Source organism: Zophobas morio, unplaced genomic scaffold, assembly GCF_036711695.1.
Source record: "Zophobas morio isolate AGI-343-1 ecotype UQ-CSIRO unplaced genomic scaffold, CSIRO_AGI_Zmor_V1 ptg000018l, whole genome shotgun sequence".
Taxonomy (NCBI): Eukaryota; Metazoa; Arthropoda; class Insecta; order Coleoptera; family Tenebrionidae; genus Zophobas; species Zophobas morio.
The window spans coordinates 5,051,714-5,072,130 of record NW_026972123.1 but is presented as its reverse complement, the minus strand read 5'-3'; the positions used below and the strand labels follow the sequence as shown (position 1 = coordinate 5,072,130).

Here is a 20,417-nt window from a genome sequence, read left to right as displayed (position 1 = left end):
GACCTACTGGTGCTAATCTAATCTGACTGACATTATCAGACTGTTCAAGAAACTTACGAATAGTATGACATGCTACCTGCTAACATAGGACTAATTGTTGCAAACTCTTTATTGGCAAATGACATACTCTCTAAAAAATAAATGTGTTCCATTTGACGCAAATTGACTAAAAAGTTATATATAAAATGAAATCTTCCATTTTAAAAAATGGCACAACTGAATTGTAATTTTTACAGTCTAGGTACTATTATTTCTCAATTCCACTCTATAGAAGAAAAAATAATTTACCCCGCCCACCCACCCCGTCTCCATTTCAGTAATTATTTTATCTGCTCTGAATGAAAGGTGGAACGTATACTAAACAGGAATAAAATTTGTCGTTAGAATTAAAAGAGGGTGGGTGGTCGGGGTCACTACCTGCTATCATAGGACTGATTTTTGCAGACCTTTTATTGGCAAATGACATACTGTCTAAAAAATAGAGGTGTTCCATTTGAGGCAAGCTGACTAAAAAATTACATATAAAATGAAATCTTCCATTTTATAAAATGGCAGAATTGAATTTTTAATTTTTACAGCCTAGGTACTATTATTTCTCAATTTCACTCGACAGAAGAAAAAATAATTTACCCCGCCCACCCACACCGTCTCCATTTCAATAATTATTTTATCTGCTCTGAATGAAATGTGGTACGTATACTAAACAGGAATAAAATTTGTGGTTAGAATGAGAAGAGGGTGGGTGGGTGGGGTCACTACCTGCTAACATAGGACTGCTTTTTGTAGACCTTTTATAGGCAAATGACATACTCTCTAAAAAATAGAGGTGTTCCATTTGAGGGAAGCTGAATAAAAAATTACATATAAAATGAAATCTTCCATTTTAAAAAATGGCAAAACTGAATTTTAATTTTTACAGTCTAGGTACTATTATTTCTCAATTTCACTCGACAGAAGACAAAATAATTTACCCCGCCCACCCACCCCGTCGCCATTTCAGTAATAATTTTATCTGCTCTGAATGAAAGGTGGAACGTATACTAAACAGGAATAAAATTTGTCGTTAGATTGAGAAGAGGGTGGGTGGGCGGGGTCACTACCTGCTAACATAGGACTGATTTTTGCAGACTTTTTATTGGCAAATGACATACTGTCTAAAAAATAGAGGTGTTCCATTTGAGGCAAGCTGACTAAAAAATTACATATAAAATGAAATCTTCCATTTTAAAAAATGGCAAAACTGAATTTTAATTTTTAGTCTAGGTACTATTATTTCTCAATTCCACTCGACAGAAAAAAAATAATTTACCCCGCCCACTCACCCCGTCTACATTTCAGTAATTATTTTATCTGCTCTGAATGAAAGGTGGTACGTATAATAAACAGGAATAAAATTTGTCGTTAGAATGAGAAGAGGGTGGGTGGGCGGGGTCACTACCTGCTAACATAGGACTGATTTTTGCAGACCTTTTATGGGCAAATGACATACTCTCTAAAAATTGAGGTGTTGCATTTGAGGCAAGCTGACCAAAAAATTATATATAAAATGAAATCTTCGATTTTAAAAAATGGCAGAATTGAATTTTTAATTTTTACAGCTTAGGTACTATTGATGCTCAATTCAACTCTACAGAAGAAAAAATAATTTACCCCGCCCACCCGCCCCGTCTCCATTTTAATAATTAATTTATCTGCTCTGAATGAAATGTGGTACGTATACTAAACAGGAAAAAATTTGTCGTTAGAATGAGGAGAGGGTGGGTGGGCGGGGTCAACACCTGCTAACATAGGACTAATTGTTGCAGCTCTTTTATTGGCAAATGACATACTCTCTAAAAAATAAAGGTGTTCCATTTGACGCAAACTGACTAAAAAGTTATATATTAAATGAAATCTTCCATTTTAAAAAATGACACAACTGAATTTTTAATTTTTACAGCCTAGGTACTATTATTGCTCATTTCCACTCTACAGAAGAAAAAATAATTTACCCCGCCCACCCACCCCGTCTCCATTTAAGGAATTATTTCATCTGCTCTGAATGAAAGGTGGTACGTATACTAAACAGGAATAAAATTTGTCGTTAGAATGAGAACAGGGTGGGTGGGTGGGGTCACTACCTGCTAACATAGGACTGATTTTTGCAGACCTTTTATTGGCAAATGACATACTGTCTAAAAAATAGAGGTGTTCCATTTGAGGCAAGCTGACTAAAAAATTATATATAAAATGAAATCTTCCATTTTAAAAAATGGCAAAACTGAATTTTAATTTTTACAGTCTAGGTACTATTATTTCTCAATTTCACTCGAGAGAAGAAAAAATAATTTACCCCGCCCACCCACCCCGTTTCCATTTCAGTAATTATTTTATCTGCTCTAAATGAAAGGTGGAACGTATACTAAACAGGAATAAAATTTGTCGTTAGAATGAGAAGTGGGTGGGTGGGTGGGGTCACTACCTGCTAACATAGGACTGATTTTTGCAGACCTTTTATTGGCAAATGACATACTGTCTAAAAAATAGAGGTGTTCCATTTCAGGCAAGCTGACTAAAAAATTATATATAAAATGAAATCTTCCATTTTAAAAAATGGCAAAACTGAATTTTAATTTTTACAGTCTAGGTACTATTATTTCTCAATTTCACTCGAGAGAAGAAAAAATAATTTACCCCGCCCACCCACCCCGTCTCCATTTCAGTAATTATTTTATCTGCTCTGAATGAAAGCTGGAACGTATACTAAACAGGAAAAAATTTGTCGTTAGAATGAGAAGAGGGTGGGTGGGCGGGGTCAACACCTGCTATCATAGGACTGATTTTTGCAGACCTTTCATTAGCAAATGACATACTGTTTAAAAAATAGAGGTGTTCCAATTGAGGCAAGCTGACTAAAAAATTACATATAAAATGAAATCTTCCATTTTAAAAAATGGCACAACTGAATTTTAATTTTTACATTCTAGGTGCTATTATTTCTCAATTCCACTCTATAGAAGAAAAAATAATTTACCCCGCCCTCCCACCCCGTCTCCATTTCAGTAATTATTTTATCTGCTCTAAATGAAAGGTGAAACGTATACTAAACAGGAAAAAATTTGTCGTTAGAATGAGGAGAGGGTGGGTGGGCGGGGTCAACACCTGCTAACATAGGACTAATTGTTGCAGCCCTTTTATTGGCAAATGACATACTCTCTAAAAAATAAAGGTGTTCCACTTGACGCAAACTGACTAAAAAGTTATAAATAAAATGAAATCTTCCATTTTAAAAAATGGCAAAACTGAATTTTAATTTTTACAGTCTACGTACTATTATTTCTCAATTCCACTCGACAGAATAAAAAGTAATTTACCCCGCCCACCCACCCCGTCTCCATTTCAGTAATAATTTTATCTGCTCTGAATGAAAGGTGGAACGTATACTAAACAGGAATAAAATTTGTCGTTAGAATGAGGAGAGGGCGGGTGTGTGGGGTCACTACCTGCTTACATAGGACTGATTTTTGCAGACCTTTTATTGGCAAATGACATACTGTCCAAAAAATAGAGGTGTTTCATTTGAGGCAAGCTGACTAAAAAATTACATATAAAATGAAATCTTCCATTTTAAAAAATGGCACAACTGAATTTTAATTTTTACAGTCTAGGTACTATTATTTCTCAATTCCACTCGACAGAAGAAAAAATAATTTACCCCGCCCACCCACCCCGTCTCCATTTCAGTAATTATTTTATCTGCTCTGAATGAAAGGTGGAACGTATACTAAACAGGAATAAAATTTGTCGTTAGAATGAGAAGGGGGTGGGTGGGTGGGGTCACTACCTGCTAACATAGGACTGATTTTTGCAGACCTTTTATTAGCAAATGACATACTGTCTAAAAAATAGAGGTGTTCCAATTGAGGCAAGCTGACTAAAAAAATATATATAAAATGAAATCTTCGATTTTAAAAAATGGAAATATTAAAAAGAGCGAGTGAAAAAGTAGCGATGAGAAAGGAATTGTAATGAAGAACTTAGAAAAGAGAAACAAATGGCGGGAAAGCTGATGCAGAGATTTAAAACCAGAATAAAAGTACTGTTAGACAAAAAATAAATACAGAAAACGGTGTGACGAAAGACAAGAAAACAACTAATAAAAATAAATGGTATAAGATTAGAGCAAAAGCGAAGAAGTCTTTTATGAAACTGTTGAATGAAATGAGGAGTGAATTGTACGTAAAAGAGTAAAACCGAGAATGATGACAGAGAAAGAGAGACCGATATTAGAGTAGATGAACTACGGAAACAAGTTGGAAGACTGAAAAGAGGAAAGGCATATTGATTTAAACTCCTCTAAAATGTCCTTCTTTCATTTCCACTTTATTTTGATAATTGAGTTTACATTTTAATAGTTTTTAACATTTTACTAACGAAATATACTAGAGAAATATATAGGTTGCTTTTGTAACTCATTTTGAATACCTGAATTAATATTTTAGTTTTTATTAAATGCGACTTGCTTTAATTTGATCACCATTTTTTTGCGATAACTTAGAATTAGTGGACATAACTATAGATCATTTATTTAAAATTGTTTTCGTTTCTATAATAGTATTTCTAATAATAATCAGTTCGATATTTTCCATAAAAATTTCAATACTCCTTTTGTTAAGAAAGAATTGTTAAAAGTACAATATCGCTAAACACTTAAATTTAAATTTTTGTACATATTATTAATAGTTGTTTTTGACAGACAAAGATGTGACCTTCGTTAGGTCGGCAACCAAACATACACATTGTAATAAAGCAACAACCAAAATAGAAACTAAAAATCGTATCAAAGTCGTTTCACAAGTGAAACTTTAATTCCATTCACTGATTTCAAAACAGCTTCTACAGACAACTTCACTTCGTGTCTTGGTGAAGTTGGTTTTATTTCGAAATGTCTCACAATTTTCGAAACAAGACTTTTCATTTCCAACATGGCGAATCTTTGACCTACAATCATTAACATAAATTTTGAAAACATCCAAAGTGTGTTATACGCACCAATACAATTTCTGGAACCAGCGCTAAACGGGATATAAGCGTACGGCAAGGAACCGCCAAAATTTTCAAACCTTTCAGGTTTAAATTTTTCTGGTTCCGGGAAATAATCCGGATCTCTGTGTAAACCATAAATGGAAAGAATGATGTTGGTGTGTTTGGGAATCAAACAACCGTCTGTAATCAATTGTTAAAACCGAAATCTTGTAACGAGTAAAATTAAGTACCAAATTCTACATCTTCAGTTGTGTATCGCCCGATTTGAGGCACCGGGGGGTAAATACGAAATGTTTCTTTGATAACGTTTTCTAAATATTTCATCTTCTGCAATTCTGAGTAAGTTATGGCCGGACTTTTCTCGTCTCCGAACAATTCTGTCTGCTCTTGAAACACTTTTTCCTGAAATAAAAAATTTCAATAATTTTGAAAATCGGGTCAATATTTCAATAAATACTTGCACTTCCGGATGATCAGCCAAACAATACAACGTGAAGCAAATTCCAGCAGCTGTTGTATCATGTCCCTTGAAAATCACAAACATTTTCAAATTCGTAACACAACTTGCTTACCTACTTCAAACATGAAAGTATCAACTTCCTGGCGAATTTCATCATTGCTGAAAACATTGTCATCTCGAGAAAATTTTAGAAGCAAGTCTAAAAAAGCCAGTCTTTTCGTGTTGTCGAAAATGGGCTTACTTTTTTTGGAACTGATGACGTTCGTTGTGAAACCGTGTAAAACTTTCAACGCTTTCTTTTGAAGATAGTAATCTTTGCACAACCAGAAAGTAGAGTTATAAATTTTTAGAGGCGAAAAAGCTCTTTCGATGACAATTCGACACATTTGTTTCACGCTTTGAACGTATTGAGAGTTTTTGCCACTTTGGAGGTTCATTTTTGTACCCATGGCAGTTTCTAGAACAATAATGTACTTAACAAAATTCACAGTGCGAAATTGTGTTGTACGCACCACAAATAATGTCCAGAGTACACAACGTGACAAATGGATGCAAATCCAAACTCGGCGTTTCGTCATATTTTTCCATTTTTCCGACTAATACATCCCCCATTGATTCAAAAACCTCGACAAATCCTTTCAGAATGTCAAAATGGAACGTCGGCGTCAAAATTTTTCGGTGTCTTCTCCAATAGTCACCTATAATTTGTCGTAATTTGTGAATACTAAATAATAATAATAATCTACCATCGCTTATCAGGAGTCCCTTTCCCAGCCACTCTCTAAAAAATTGATAATTCTCCGTTTTGTTCAAAACTTTGTTCCCGCTCAAAATAAACTCGATTAGATGGTAGTCGGCAGTGAAAAGACCAGTTCGTAGGGGAAAAAATGTAGGTCCTAGTCTCGCTCTTACGGTTTTTCCATGGTCTTTGATGATTTTCATGCTGACACTTATTACACCTAAAAATGTACTTCGGGTACTAATTCTGTTACACTTTGGTACGTGCTTCACTTGTAGATGAAGTTACTAGGGGTAGGTGACCAAGAAGGGGATGTGCTGGTGGTTCCGGGAACTTATCTAAGCCATCTTTTTTTCGGCTTTTCTTTAGAAGAAAATAGAGTGAAAGAGAAACAATGAAAATTACAAAGAACAACATTGGGTACTTGTGTACACTGTATTAGTACTAATTTAGGAGTATAATTAATTTGACAACAAACCAGTAAAATCAGCGTCATAAGATATGCGTTTGTCTTATTGTGTAATGTTTTGTAATATTTCTAGCAATCTGTTTTTGTTATCGAATGTTATCACTTTTAGTTTTTTTTCTATTGTATCGACTTGCATAAACTAATGATAAATGTACGTACGAAGTCAAGGACGATGATAAATGGCTAAAACAGAGAAATCGTTCTATAAATTTAAGTTTAGTAAAGAAAGAAAATTATTACTAGTTCCACCAGGATTCTTAAAATAAAAATTAAAAAAAAATGGTTGAAGGTTATTTCGATAGAACTCTCTCGCCCCTGAAGTGCAGCCCAACAAATCCGGCTTCTTTGAAAACTTATAAATTTTTCAGTTTTGAATTTTTCAATTTTTTGATTTTGCTATTTTTCAATTTTTCATTCTGTTTTTGGTTCTTCAACTTTAAGACATGCAACTCTTCGGGTTTTCATTTTTTAACTTTTTAGTTTTTCGATTTTCCAATTTTGGGATGTTTTAATTTTTTAAATTTTGCAAATTTTTCGTTTCATCATTTTTTCCATTTCCAGTTTTTCGTTTCGGTTTTTTATTTTCTTTATTTTTATAAATTTTCGATTTTTCAGTGTTCCGACTTATAATTTTTTGGATTTTCAATGTCAGCTTTTTTCAGTTTTTCGTTTCTTCAATTTTTTCAATTTTTCGATTTACAATTTTTCTATTTTTCATTCTTTCATTGTTTCTTCAATTTTAAGACATGCAATTTTTCGAGTTTTCGTTTTTAAATTTTTTTATTATTTCAATTTTCTAATTTTCAATGTTCTGAGTTTATAAGTTTTGTGAAATTTTTGGGATTTTTGAATTTTTTATTGTTTTCTTTTTTTTCAGTTTTTCGATTTGCAATTTTTCGAGTTTTAAGTTTAAATTTTTCGGTTTTTAATTTTTCAATTTTTAGGTTTTGCGATTTTTGAATTAGTTTGTCGAATTTCCAATTTTTAATTTTTCAGTTTTTCGTTTTGGTTTTTATTTTCTTTATCTAGTTTTTCAAATAGTCCATTTTTTCAATTTGATTTTTTTAGTTTTTCTTTTCTTCAATTTTTCGATTTGCGATTGTTCAATTTTTCAATCTCAATTTTTTGGTTTGCAATTTTTCGTTTCGGTTTTTTATTTTCTTAATGTTTTCCAATATTTGTTTTTTCTATGCTCCTATTTTTAATTTTTTGATTTTTGAATTCTAATTTTTTAAGATATTTTCAATTTTTCATTTCATCATTTTTTCGAGTTGCAATTTTTCGTTTCGTTTTATTTTTATTTTTTTATTTTTACAAATTTCTTCATTTTATTTTAATTTTTTTTTAATTTGAATTTCTCGAATTTAAAATTTTTAAGTGTTCAATTTTTCGATTTGGCAATTTTTCATTTCGGTTTGTATTATCTCTGCTTTTTCAATTATTCCATTTTTCAATGTTTCGTTTCTGTAATTTTTTATTTTACCAATTTTAATTTTTTTAGTTTTTCTTTTCTTCAATTTTTCGATTTGCGATTTTTCAATTTTTCATTCTCAATTTTTAGATTTTATAATTTTTCGATTTATAATTTTTCGTTTAGGGTTTTTTATTCTCTTTATTTTTACAGACTGTCGTTTTTTCTTTGCTCCGATTTTTAATTTTTTGATTTGTCAATTTCAATTCTTTCAAAATTTTCAGTTTTTCATTTCATCATTTTTTCGTTTTTTTTATTTTCTTATTTTTACAAATTTCTGAGCTTTCAGTGTTCCGATTTTCTAATGTTTGTTTTTTCAATTCCAATTTTTTCAATTATTCGTTCTTTTTTTGTTTCTTCAATTTTCAGACATGCAACTCTCCTAGTTTTAATTTTTTAATTTTTGAGTTTTTCGATTTTCCAACTTTCGGATATTTTAATTTTTTTAATTTTGCAATTTTTTTAATATCAAGACTTCTCAATTTTTTATTTCACCATTTTTTTTATTTGCAGTTTTTCGTTTCGGTTTTTTATTTTCTTTATTTTTACAATTTTTCAATATTTCAGTGTTCCGACTTAAAATTTTTTTGTTTTTTCAAAGTCGGTTTTTTCAGTTTTTCGTTTCATCAATTTTAAAAATTTTTCGTTTCTTCAATTTTTCGATTTACAATTTTTCAATTTTTCATTCCTTTATTTCTTCCTCAATTTTAAGACATGCAACTCTTGGAGTCTTCATTTTAAAATTTTACAGTTTTTCGATTTTCCAACCTTCGGATGTTTCAATTTTTTAAATTTTGCAATTTTTCGATTTGCAATTTTTCGTTTTGGATTTTAATTTTCTTTATTATTTCAATTTTCTGATTTTCAATGTTCTGATTTTATAATTTTTGAGAAATTTTTAGATTTGTGAATTTTTTAATTCTTTTCCATTTTCTTCAGTGTTCGATTAGAAATTTTTCAGTTTTTAATTTTTGAATTTTTAAATTGGGATTTTTCAATTAATTTTCTGGAATTTTACAATTTTTCGACTTGCAATTTTTCGTTTCGTTTTTTTATTTTTTTATTTTTACAAATTTCCGATTTTTAGTATTCCGATTTTATAATTTTTTGTTTTTTCACTTTCAATTCTTTCAGTTTTTCGTTTTTAAGTTGTTTCTTCAGTTTTAACTTATGCAGCTCTTCGAGTTTTCATTTTTTAATTTTTTAAGTTTTTCGATTTTCCAACTTTGGGATGTTTTAATTTTTTAAATTTTGCAAATTTTTTAATTTCACGAGTTTTCAATTTTTCATTTCATCATTTTTTTCGATTTGCAATTTTGGGTTTCGATTTTTATTTTCTTTACTTTTGCAGTTATTCGATTTTTCAATGTTTCGTTTTCATATATTTTTATTTTTTTTAGTTTTTCTTTGCTTCAATTTTTCATTCTCAATTTTTAGATTTTACAATTTTTAAATTTTTCGTTTTTTTTTATTTTCTTTATTTTTACCAACTTTCGATTTTTCTGTGTTTCGATTTCAGTTTTTAAAATTTTTTTTCGGTTTATAATTTTTCAATTTTTCATTCTTTTTTTGTTTCTTCAGTTTTAAGACATGCAACTCTTAATATTAAAGTTTCCACATTGCAATTTTTCCGTTCGGGTTTTTAATTTTCTTTATTATTTCGATCTTTGTATTTATAATTCGATTTTTTAATTTTTGTCAAATTTTTCGATTTTTGAAATTTTCAGTTTTCCAATTTTGCGATTTTTCAGTTTTTAATTTCTTGATTTTTCAATTGTGGATTTTTTAATTTTTGTTTTTTCAATTTTTGGATCTTTCAATGTTACAATGTTTTTCGACTTTACAATTTTGGCGATTTTACAATATTTTGGTTTTTCAATTTTTCGATTCAATTCCTTTTTTCTTCTTTCCGATTTTTCGATTCATTCTTTTTTTCAATGTTTAGGTTCCACGATTTTTAGTTTTTCAATGCTTCACTTTTCAATTTTCCACTTTTTTGATTTTGCAATTTTTTCCAAATTTTTAGTTGTTCGATTTTTCAACTTTTCGAATCAAAAAAATGGAAAAATTACAAAAATTGGGGAACTTCAATATCACAAAATTGCAAAATAAAACGAAATATGCATTGTAAAATCGAAATATTGAAAATCTAAAGAAATCGGAAAATCGGATAAGTGGAAATGCAAAATTGAAAAATTTATTTGGACAATCAAGGAGTCGACAAAAAAAATAAAATCGAAAAAACATTACAAAAATAAAGGAAATGAAAAAACGAAACGAAAAATTGAAAAATGAAAAATTTAAAATTGAGAAACAGAGAAGTGAAAAATGAAAAATTCTGACCTAGAAAAATTGCAAATTGGGAAATTGCAAATCGAAAACTTGAAGAAATGAAAAATTCAAAAATATGGAAGTCGAGAAATTGAAAAAATTGGTCTAAAAAGTTTAGACAGTACTTCCCTCGCTGTCGGAAACTCGACGACTGCATGCCTATTGTGTTTTTTTCTCATTACATTTTTGTAGTGGGAATTTAAAAAAAAATTGCGATGACGTCATCAACATTTTTGCAAGGACACGTATATCAGTTGGGATAGATGTAGTGTAATACTAAGAATAAAATTATTATATTCTCAAATTTTCGGGAAAATGAATTGCGTCGTTTGAATATTGATTTGTAATAATCAATAAAATAACGAAACAATTTACTCACGTATACCTACGTATCAGAGGCAACAGAAAATCGTGTATGTATAAACATTCTTAATTTAAGATGACAGGCGTAACAGCATACGTGAGAGTCAAATAGAGAAACTGTAAACAAAACGACCATCGGTTTTATTGCTTCGACTTCCGCTTATTATATAAAACATTGGGTTTTATTTTAATTCTTGACGGTGAAATTCACAATTGGTTGATTATAAACATGTCTATTTCACATTCGCGGAACCAAGTGAACGCATAAAACAAATGCAGGTCTGTAATGTTAAAGTCGATGTAAATAAGCGTGCTACCCTTATGTTTCAACCGAGTTTTTCCTTTAACAAATTTTGTGTCTACCAAATTGGGTTGGTTGGGGTGTAATACTAATAATAAGTGTTGCCTTTAATTTAATCAATAAAATAAATTGACTTCATTAATTTTTTTGAACCACCTCTTAAGAAAATCTAAAAAATATGAATGGAATGATAAATCACAAGTACAAACTCATCATATTTTTTGCATTTTAGATAGGATTTATTCAGCAAAATTTAAGGGTGACGTCATCAATTTTTTTAGGAGGGATGAACAAATACATTTTGAACAAAAGTTTACCATGCTTATAATAACTTTAAAATATTCCCAAGATTTCAAAGCATTCGGTTTTGTAATTCCTGATTAAATCGATAAAATAAATTCACGCCTTCATTGATTTTTTTGAGTCACCCTGCATATGCAAATCCAAAAATATGAATGGAATGATAAATCACAAGTACAGACTCATCACATTTTGTACATTTTAGATACGATTTATTCGGCAAACTTTTGAGCTGACGTCATCAGTTTTTTGTAGAAGATAACCAAATATATTTTGACTAAAAATTTATTATGCTCTTTATAACCTTAAAACATCTGCAAGATTTCAAAGCATTCGGTTTTGTAGTTCCTGATTAAATCAATAAAATAAATTTACGCATTCATTAATTTTTTTGAGTCACCCTGTATATGCAAATCGAAAAAATTTGAATGGAATGATAAATCATAAGAAGAGACTCACCATATTTTGTACATTTTAGATAGGATTTTTTCAGCAAAATTTTGTGGTGACATCATAAATTTTTTAGGGGGACGACCAAATACGTTTTGATCAAAAATTTACCATGCTTATGATAATTTTAAAATATCTTCAAGATTTCGAAGCATTCGGTTTTGTAGTTCCTGAGTAAATCAGTAAAATAAATTTACGCTTTCATTTATTTTCTTGAATCACCCTGTATATGCAAATCCAAAAAATATGAATGGAGTGATAGATCACAAGTACAGACTGATCATATTTTGTACATTTTAGATATGATTTATTCGGCAAACTTTCGAGCTGACGTCATCAAGTTTTTGGAGGGGATAAGCAAATATATTTTGACTAAACATTTATTATGCTCTTTATAACCTTAAAACATCTGCAAGATGTCAGAGCATTCGGTTTTGTAGTTCCTGATTAAATCAATAAAATATATTTACGCATTCATTAATTTTTTTGAGTCACCCTGTATATGCAAATCCAAAAAATATGAATGGAGTGATAGATCACAAGTACAGACTCATCATATTTTGTACATTTTAGATATGATTTATTCCACAAACTTTTGAGCTGACGTCATCAAGTTTTTGGAGGGGATAAGCAAATATTTTTTGACTAAAGGTTTATGATGCTCTTTATAGCCTTAAAACATCTGCAACATTTCAAAGCATTCTGGTTAGCAGATTAAAAATTAAATTTCAACATGTTGTTTTATAATTTTGATTTTTTTTCCAAAAATCTGGACGTTTCGGGTGAAAAGTCGATTCGGAGTTGTAAACTACATGTGTAGGACTATGTTATTTTATACAATTGAAAACCCATTTACTATGTACAATTTTGAAGTGACGTCATCGCATTAGTGGTGGGGATGATTAGACAAATTTTGGTTAGCGTTTTACCATCTACATGATATTCTTAATATAAGTACAAAATTTCACAACAATCGGTCGAGTACTTTCGGAGATTATCTGTCTAATAAAATCCGGGACAACAGACGGACAGACGGACGGACAGACGGACGGACAGACGGACGGACAGACGGACGGACAGACAGACGGAAATGGGAGACCTATTTCTTCGTCTTCTAGGGGTCATGAAAGATCGAGAAAACGTAAAAGTAGAGAGTCGGCCGACGGACTCGATTACAATACTTCCTTTGCTTACGCTCGGGAAGTAAAAATTAAAGTTGAAAAAACGAAAAATGATGAAACTGAAACAATGAAAACTGAAAAAATTGGAAAAATGAAAGAAAATGAAAAAACGTCATAAATTTTTGGGAGAGGATAAAAAGATTCCAGAGAATTCAATTTATCAGTTTCAAAGTTAAGTTATACAATTTTGATACAGACAGCAGATAGTCAGACAGATAGACGGAAACGGCGACCACTTTTTTCGTACTGTAGAGGTCGTGAAACGTCGAGAAAACATGAAAGTGGCAAGTCGCTTAGCTTATCTATAAGATAATATCTATCAGACCTAATTCTACAAAATCTAGAGACAACTAAAAGAATTGTCAAGGTCGTTTCTTAAGTGAAACCTTGACTCCATTCACTGATTTCAAAACAGCTTCCACCGACAACTTCACTTCGTGCCTTGGAGAAGTTGGTTTTATTTCAAAATGTCTCACGATTTTCGAAATGATACTTTTCATTTCCAACATAGCAAATCTTTGACCTGTAAATATTATATTAATATAACATTATTAAAACACACAGTAGTGTTGTACAAACCAATACAATTTCGTGCACCGGCACTAAACGGAATATAAGCATATGGAAACGAAACGTCAAAATTTTCGAATCTTTCAGGAATAAATTTTTCCGGTTCCGGGAAATACTTTGGATCTCTGTGCAAACCATAAATGAAAAGAATGATGTTGGTCTTTTTGGGAATCAAGCAGCCATCTACAACCAATTTTTAAATTTGGAAACTTGTATTAAGTAGTTGGCGTTTTTCCAAAAAAGTACCAAATTCTATGTCTTCAGTGGTACATCGGCCAATTTCTGGCACTGGAGGATAGAGACGACAGCTTTCTTTGATAACGTGTTCTAGATATTTCATGTTCTGCAACTCTGAGTAAGTTATGACAGGATTTTTCTCTTCACCGAATAAATCTTTCTGTTCTTGGAGAACTTTTTCCTGAAATAAAAAACGAAGAGAATCTATGAAAATCGTCAATATTTCAGTACGTACTTGTACTTCTGGATGATCAGCCAAACAATACAACGCGAAACAAATACCAGAGGATGTTGTATCATGTCCCTAAAAAATCATAAATGTTGTCCAACCCAAACCCCAGTCTTGCTTACCTCAAACATGAACGTATCTACTTCCTCTCGAATTTCGTCAGTGCTAAGAATATTTTCATCTCGAGAAAATTTCAAGAGCAGATCCAGGAAAGCCAATTTTTTAGTTTTCTTGTCGCTGGATTTGCTTGTTTTAGAATTGATCACGTTGAGTGTAAAACCGTGTAAAATTTTTAAGGCTTCTTTCTGAAGATCAAAAAATTGAACACTCGAAAAGCCAAAAAGTCGAAAAATCGAAACATCGGAATGTTCAAAAACTGAAACATCAAGAAATCAAAACATCAACAGTAGAGGAGTCAAAAAATCAAAAAATTAAGAAATCAAATCAGACGAAAATTGAAAAATCGAAAAGTTAATAATTGAAAAATTGAAACATTTTAAATGAAAAAAAATCGGTAAACCGAAAAATTGAAAAATCTAAAAATCCAGAAATTGTACAATATAAAAATTAAATAATTTAAAAATCGAATAATCGAGAAATCAAAACATCAAGGAAAACAAAACAATTAACGGAAATTCTAGAACTGAATTGAAAAATTAAAATACCTATCGAAAAATTGAAAAACTGAGAAATCGAAACATCAAAAAATTGAAGAACTGAAATACTGAAAAACTGAAAAACGGAAGGAAAACTGAAAAATCGAAAAAGTGAAAAAATTCAAAACTGAAATCTTGAAAAACTGAAAAATGGAAAGAAAATTGAAGAATCGGAAAAGTGAAAAAATCCAAAACTGAAACATTGAAAAATTCAGAAATCCAAAAATTGAAAAATCACAATTGAAGAAAGAATTGAAAAATCAAGAAATAGAGAAATGGGAAAATCAAAAAATCAGTTAATCGAAAAATTGAGAAATCGAAAAATTTAGAAACGTCAAAAATTGAAAACTGAAAAATAAAAAAAATTAAAAATCGTTAAACTGAAACATCGGAAAATTGAGAAATCGAAAAATGAAGAAATTGGAGAAACCGAAAATATGAAGAATCGAGAAATCGAAGAATCGATAGATTGAAAAATCCCAACAGTAATATATCGAAAAATTGAGAAATCGAAAATGAGCAAAACTGAAGTATCGTAAAGTTAATAAATTGAAAAACTGAAAATTTTTGAAAAAAAATCGTATCAAAAACTAAAAATTCAAAAAATCGAGAAATTGAACAATAAAAAAATCAAAACATTGAAATCCCAGTAAGTTGATAAATAGGAAAATTTAAAAAACAAAAATTTTAAAAATCCAAGAATTGAACAACAAAAAAAATCCAAGCCTGAAAACTCAGAAAATCGAATGATCGAGAACTCAAAACATCAAAGCAAACAAAAAATCTAAAATTTAAAAATTCGACAAATTGAAAAATCACGGAACTGAAAAATTGAAAAGTCGAGATAGTGAGAAATCTAAAAACCTAAAACTTTAAAAACTGAAAAATTAAAATATCGAAAAATTTAAAAACCGAGAAAACAATATCAAAAATTTGAAAACTTAAAGAAACGAAATAGTGCAAAATTCCAAAGCTGAAATATTGAAAAACCTAAAATTGGAAGGAAAATTAAAGAATCGAAACAGTGAAAAAATCCCAAACTGAAACATTGAAAAATTGAGAAATGGAGAAATGAGAAAATAAAAAAAATCGGTCTAAAGAGTTCAGACAGTACTTCCCTCGCTATCGGAAACGTGACGACTGCATGTCAATTATGTTTTTTTTTCACATTATATTTCAAAGCATTCGGTTTTGTAGTTCCTGATTAAATCAATAAAATAAATTTGCGCATTCATTAAATTTTTTGAGTCACCCTGTATATCCGTATGCAAAAAATATGAATGGAATGATAAATTACAAGAAGAGACTTATCATATTTTATACATTTTAGATAGGATTTATTCAGCAAAATTTTGAGGTGACGTCATGAATTTTTTAGAGGGGATAAGTAAATATATTGTGATTAAAACGGTCCTGGTTTAATAACAAAAAAATATTGTTCGTCTATGAAACAAGCTCGTCTTAGACAAAGTATTCGTAAAAAAAATATGTCGTAAAAAAATGTACGTATCTGGGGTGCCCAGTTGTCGCCTACAAAATCAGTTCCAGTGAGAAGAATTATTTTTTGTAACTATGCAACCCAAAGGACCAACCCACCGCAGGTACCGACCCAAGGGAGGAGAGATTATGGTCACTGTAGGATGGTAAATGAGGTTCTGTGTAGATCCAGGGTTGTTATGATCTTCTCCATGTTTTGAATATTGTCACAAGAGCTCTGTCAAGGAGAAAAAGGCTATCAAAACGGGACCTCCAAATGATATGAATACGTAATGACGACTTGTTATTACAGTTTTTCACTAGTAAAACCTTGTGATATTGAAGATAAAATCCGGATCGTAGAAAACCTTTTTAATCTTTTTTTGTACTCCTTCCGGACATTAAGTATATGCTAGATTTTGTTGCATTGAACAGGTAAAATAATCACCTTGTATATATTCTTGTAAAAAAATACTGAAAACCCATTAACACTTTTTTCAGGGTCGTTTCTTAAGTGTGACCTTGATTCCATTCAATGATTTCAAAACAGTTTCTGCGGACAACTTCACCTCGTGCCTTGGAGATGTCGGTTTTATTTCAAAATGTCGCACGATTTTCGAAATAATACTTTTCATTTCCAACATGGCGAATTTTTGACCTGTAAACATTATTGTAACAAATGTAAAACATACGACAAGCGTTATACACACCAATACAACTTCGCGAACCAGCACTAAACGGAATATAAGTGTATGATAAGGAACCGTCAAAATTGTCGAATCTTTCGGGCTTAAATTTTTCTGGTTCCGGGAAATAATCCGGATCTCTGTGTAAACCGTAAATGAAAAGCATGATGTTGGTGTATTTCGGGATTAAACAACCATCTGCAAGCAATTTTTAGCATTGAAAAGTTCTAGTTTTCCAAAATAGTACCAAATTCTGTGTCTTCTGTCGTGTATCGTCCTATTATAGGCACTGGAGGATACAGCCGACAGCTTTCTTTGATAACTTGTTCTAGATATTTCATGTTTTGCAAGTCTGGGTAAGTTATGACAGGATTTTTCTCGTCACCGAATAAATCTTTTTGTTCTTGGAGAGCTTGTTTCTAAAATCAAAAATTGAAATAATTTCTCCAAATCGTGCAATATTTCAATAACTACTTGAACTTCGGGATGATCAGCCAAGCAGTACAACGTGAAACAAATTCCAGAGGCTGTTGTGTCATGTCCCTAAAAACCACAAACGTTTTCAAAACCCAAAATCCGGTCTTGCTTACCGCGAACATGAACGTATCAACTTCCTCGCGAATTTCGTCAGTGCTGAGAATATTTTCATCTTGAGAAAACTTCAAGAGCAGATCTAGAAACGCCAGTCTTTTAGTATTCTTATCGATGGATTTATTATTTTTCTTGGAATTGATCACGTTGTGTGTGAAATCGTGCAAAACTTTTAACTCGTTCTTTAGAGTGTAGAAATCTCTGCACAACCAGAATGTCGTATCAGTAAGCTTTAAAGTTGACATACTTCTTTCAATGATGATTCGACATGTTTTTTTCACGCTTTGAACATAGTGGGAGTTTTTCCCGCTTTGGACGTTCATTTTTGTACCCATGGCCGTCTCTACAAAAAACTTTCGTGGTTGATCCATTTTTAATTATAATTAGAAATTTTTACCACAGATGACGTCCAGAGTACACAACGTAACAAAAGGATGCAAATCACAACTAGGTGTCCCTTCACACCGTCTCAGCTTTTCAATCAGTACGTCACCCACCGATTCGAAAACCTGAACAAACTCTTTCAGTACCTCAAGGTGGAAGGCTGGAGTCAAAATTTTTCGGTGCCTTTTCCAATAATCACCTAAAATTTTTACCAAATTCGTGAATACTAACTAATAATAGTAATAACAAAAATCTACCGTCGCTTATCAGCAGCCCTTTTCGCAACCAGTGTTTCAAGAACTGATAATTTTCCGTTTTTTTCAAAATTTTGTTACCGCTTAAAATAAACTCGGTTAAGTGAGAGTCGGCAGTCAGAAGAGAAGTACGCATGGGCAAAATTTTTGGCCCTATTCTTATTTTTACGGTTTTCCCATGGTTTCTGATGAGTTGCATGCTAACATCTATGACGTCTGAAATTGACCTTGTGGAACGGATTATATTTTTGAGGGTGGTTCTTCACCTGTGGTTGATGTCATTAGTGGCAAATGACCAAGAAGTGGGTGTGAGGGCCCTTCGGGAAACTTGTTCAAACCGTCGTTCTTTTGTCTTTTCTTCAGACGAAAGTAGAGTGACAGTAAAAGAACCAAAACTGACAACACTAGAATTGCCATTCTGTGTACACTGCACAATGCACAAATGCGTTTATAATAAAGCATTGAATTCAGTGTGTTGTTTACCTTGCGTATAAGTTTCACATTTATTGCTTGATTTTTGCTGACGACAAAAGAAGAAGCCGGTTTTAAGCATAAAATAAACGTGTGCAGGTATTAAGGTCACGGCTGGTAGCCGCATAAGTGAACTTTGTGTTCAGAGATATCCCATGGGTTACGAGAAAAAGGAAGAAATGCGACCAGAAATATAAACATTGTTGCCGATACAGTTTTCAGTAGCAATGATCAAGTTAACGGTATCCATTTTTTAGAAAGGATAAAACTTTACGCTATTTAAAATAGTTATTCGGCTTTTGGTAAGTGTTTATATCATATGTAAGGAACAAACACTAAAATTTCACTTAAACATTGTTTTTATATGAATGGGGGTTCTACATACGTCTATTGTCGCATGCCACATTTAGCATCTCATCTTTAATTCTCAATCATCAGTTCGTTCTGCTTACCCACTCTTCGTAGAAATGGAAATTTCGACCTTTATGAACACCCTATTTCCATATCTTCCAATTTCTTTTTTCACTTTTCTAAGATTACTAAAAGGGTTGGTAAAAGACAACAACCTTGCTCTAGTGCTTTGAAGGGTTTAGCTCTTCTGAAACATTAAGTGTACAATTGATTTCCTTTTGACAATGATTTCCTGTTGATTTCCCCCGATTTATTTTGATTTCCTTTGATTTCCTGTGATTTCCTTTGATTTCCTTTGATTTCCTTTTGATTTCCTAAAAATTTGTTTACATAATGTACTACAGGGCGATTGTTAACTTTTTTTTAACTTGACTTTTTTGTTTTGCCGATAATGATGTTGAATTTAAACCTTTTTTTACCAAGTGTTTACTAACGTACGGTGACTAGGTAAGCTGAAGTGTTTTCCCTTTAGACGAAAAAACTAAATAAATAAAATGTATTGTGCTGCTAAGCAACAAACTGAAATGTTTAAGAAAAAAAATCTGATTTTACTTACAAAAAGAACGCTACTCTAAAATCGAGGTTTTAGATGTCTAAATCAATAGAGTAAGTATACGTTCGAATTTTACACTTTCTTGGGTCAAATGTTTGTTCTAAAAGTGGACATAAGCAATATTCTAGATTTTTTGCACATTCAGTCAGAAAACCTTATGGTCTATTTTAATTTTGAAATTAAAAATGTCTGGTGTGTACAAATTAGTTCGTTTAAATCACTCAAAGATTTAATAATTTATATTATATATTATTATTAAGTTTTTAATAAATTATATTATGAAATTTTGCTTTTGACTTTACGAAATTAAAAGTACATAAGGCCAAAGATATTTTTAGTTATGTCAGCAGTTTTTACTTATCAGTGACTCATAAGGCAACAACGACTGGCTCATACGTTCACAGGGGTAATTAATGAATACCAAATAGTCCAAAATCATTCTATTAGGTTCATCTCTGTGTTGTGCATGTTAAAGTTTGACCTACTAAATCAAAGTTATAATAATAACTCAAGTCATTACTTTTTAAAAATTAGCTTTATTCATTTATTATGGTAGCATAAATAGAAAAAACAAGTAGTTTCATTTATTTTATTAAATGTTTAAAAAAACGGTAACTCTAAACATAAAAGTAAAGCATTTCTGTTGGATCATAACAAAATATCACAAAATAAAAAACTTCTTAAAAAATACTTACCCCATAACCTGGGTCGAGATTTGCATATATATTGTAGATGATGTTGAAGTAAAAGACTGTGCTAAATTCTAGCTACCCATAAATACAGATGATAACACTTTTAATTTTTTGTTC

At 31.1% G+C, this 20,417-nt stretch overlaps 2 protein-coding genes across 5 annotated transcripts; both read right to left on the bottom strand.

Annotated features, from left to right (window-relative positions):
* Window positions 1-4,424: 4,424 nt before the first annotated feature.
* Window positions 4,425-14,329, bottom strand: LOC135130815 (probable cytochrome P450 4d14). The gene is made up of 13 exons (XM_064058237.1): window positions 14,249-14,329; window positions 14,133-14,201; window positions 13,907-14,078; window positions 13,670-13,843; window positions 13,454-13,613; window positions 6,497-6,657; window positions 6,232-6,444; window positions 5,998-6,183; window positions 5,602-5,942; window positions 5,483-5,551; window positions 5,256-5,427; window positions 5,032-5,205; window positions 4,425-4,980 (listed from the first exon to the last, which is right to left on the bottom strand). Exons 1-13 carry the CDS (start codon window positions 14,255-14,257, stop codon window positions 4,820-4,822), a joined length of 2,061 nt encoding a protein of 686 aa, XP_063914307.1. The 5' UTR covers window positions 14,258-14,329; the 3' UTR covers window positions 4,425-4,819.
* A 156-nt stretch (window positions 14,330-14,485) lies between these two features.
* Window positions 14,486-18,755, bottom strand: LOC135130832 (probable cytochrome P450 4d14). 4 transcript variants are annotated; one of them, XR_010280842.1, is made up of 10 exons: window positions 18,440-18,748; window positions 18,177-18,389; window positions 17,933-18,118; window positions 17,535-17,878; window positions 17,419-17,487; window positions 17,192-17,363; window positions 16,969-17,142; window positions 16,707-16,916; window positions 16,362-16,496; window positions 16,185-16,312 (listed from the first exon to the last, which is right to left on the bottom strand). XR_010280842.1 is itself a non-coding variant. In XM_064058262.1 (10 exons), exons 2-9 carry the CDS (start codon window positions 18,588-18,590, stop codon window positions 16,756-16,758), a joined length of 1,470 nt encoding a protein of 489 aa, XP_063914332.1. In that variant the 5' UTR covers window positions 18,591-18,600; window positions 18,657-18,755; the 3' UTR covers window positions 16,185-16,496; window positions 16,707-16,755. The 4 variants fall into 4 exon arrangements, 3 of the variants coding, with proteins under 3 accessions (XP_063914331.1, XP_063914332.1, XP_063914329.1); XM_064058262.1 differs by having other exon boundaries at window positions 16,185-16,496; window positions 18,440-18,600; window positions 18,657-18,755; XM_064058261.1 differs by lacking the exons at window positions 16,185-16,312; window positions 16,362-16,496 and adding an exon at window positions 14,486-14,502.
* Between the last annotated feature and the right edge of the window lie 1,662 nt (window positions 18,756-20,417).

Coding starts and splice junctions, on each gene's coding strand:
- LOC135130832 (XM_064058261.1), bottom strand. CDS start 18,635: ATGCTTTATTATAAACGCATTTGTGCATTGTGCAGTGTACACAGAATG. Junction 17,488..17,534: donor TTGATACGTTCATGTTCGCG/GTAAGCAAGACC, acceptor TGTGGTTTTTAG/GGACATGACACAACAGCCTC. Junction 17,143..17,191: donor GACAGAAGACACAGAATTTG/GTACTATTTTGG, acceptor AATTGCTTGCAG/ATGGTTGTTTAATCCCGAAA.
- LOC135130815 (XM_064058237.1), bottom strand. Junction 5,552..5,601: donor TTGATACTTTCATGTTTGAA/GTAGGTAAGCAA, acceptor GTGATTTTCAAG/GGACATGATACAACAGCTGC. Junction 4,981..5,031: donor TGGTTCCAGAAATTGTATTG/GTGCGTATAACA, acceptor TAATGATTGTAG/GTCAAAGATTCGCCATGTTG.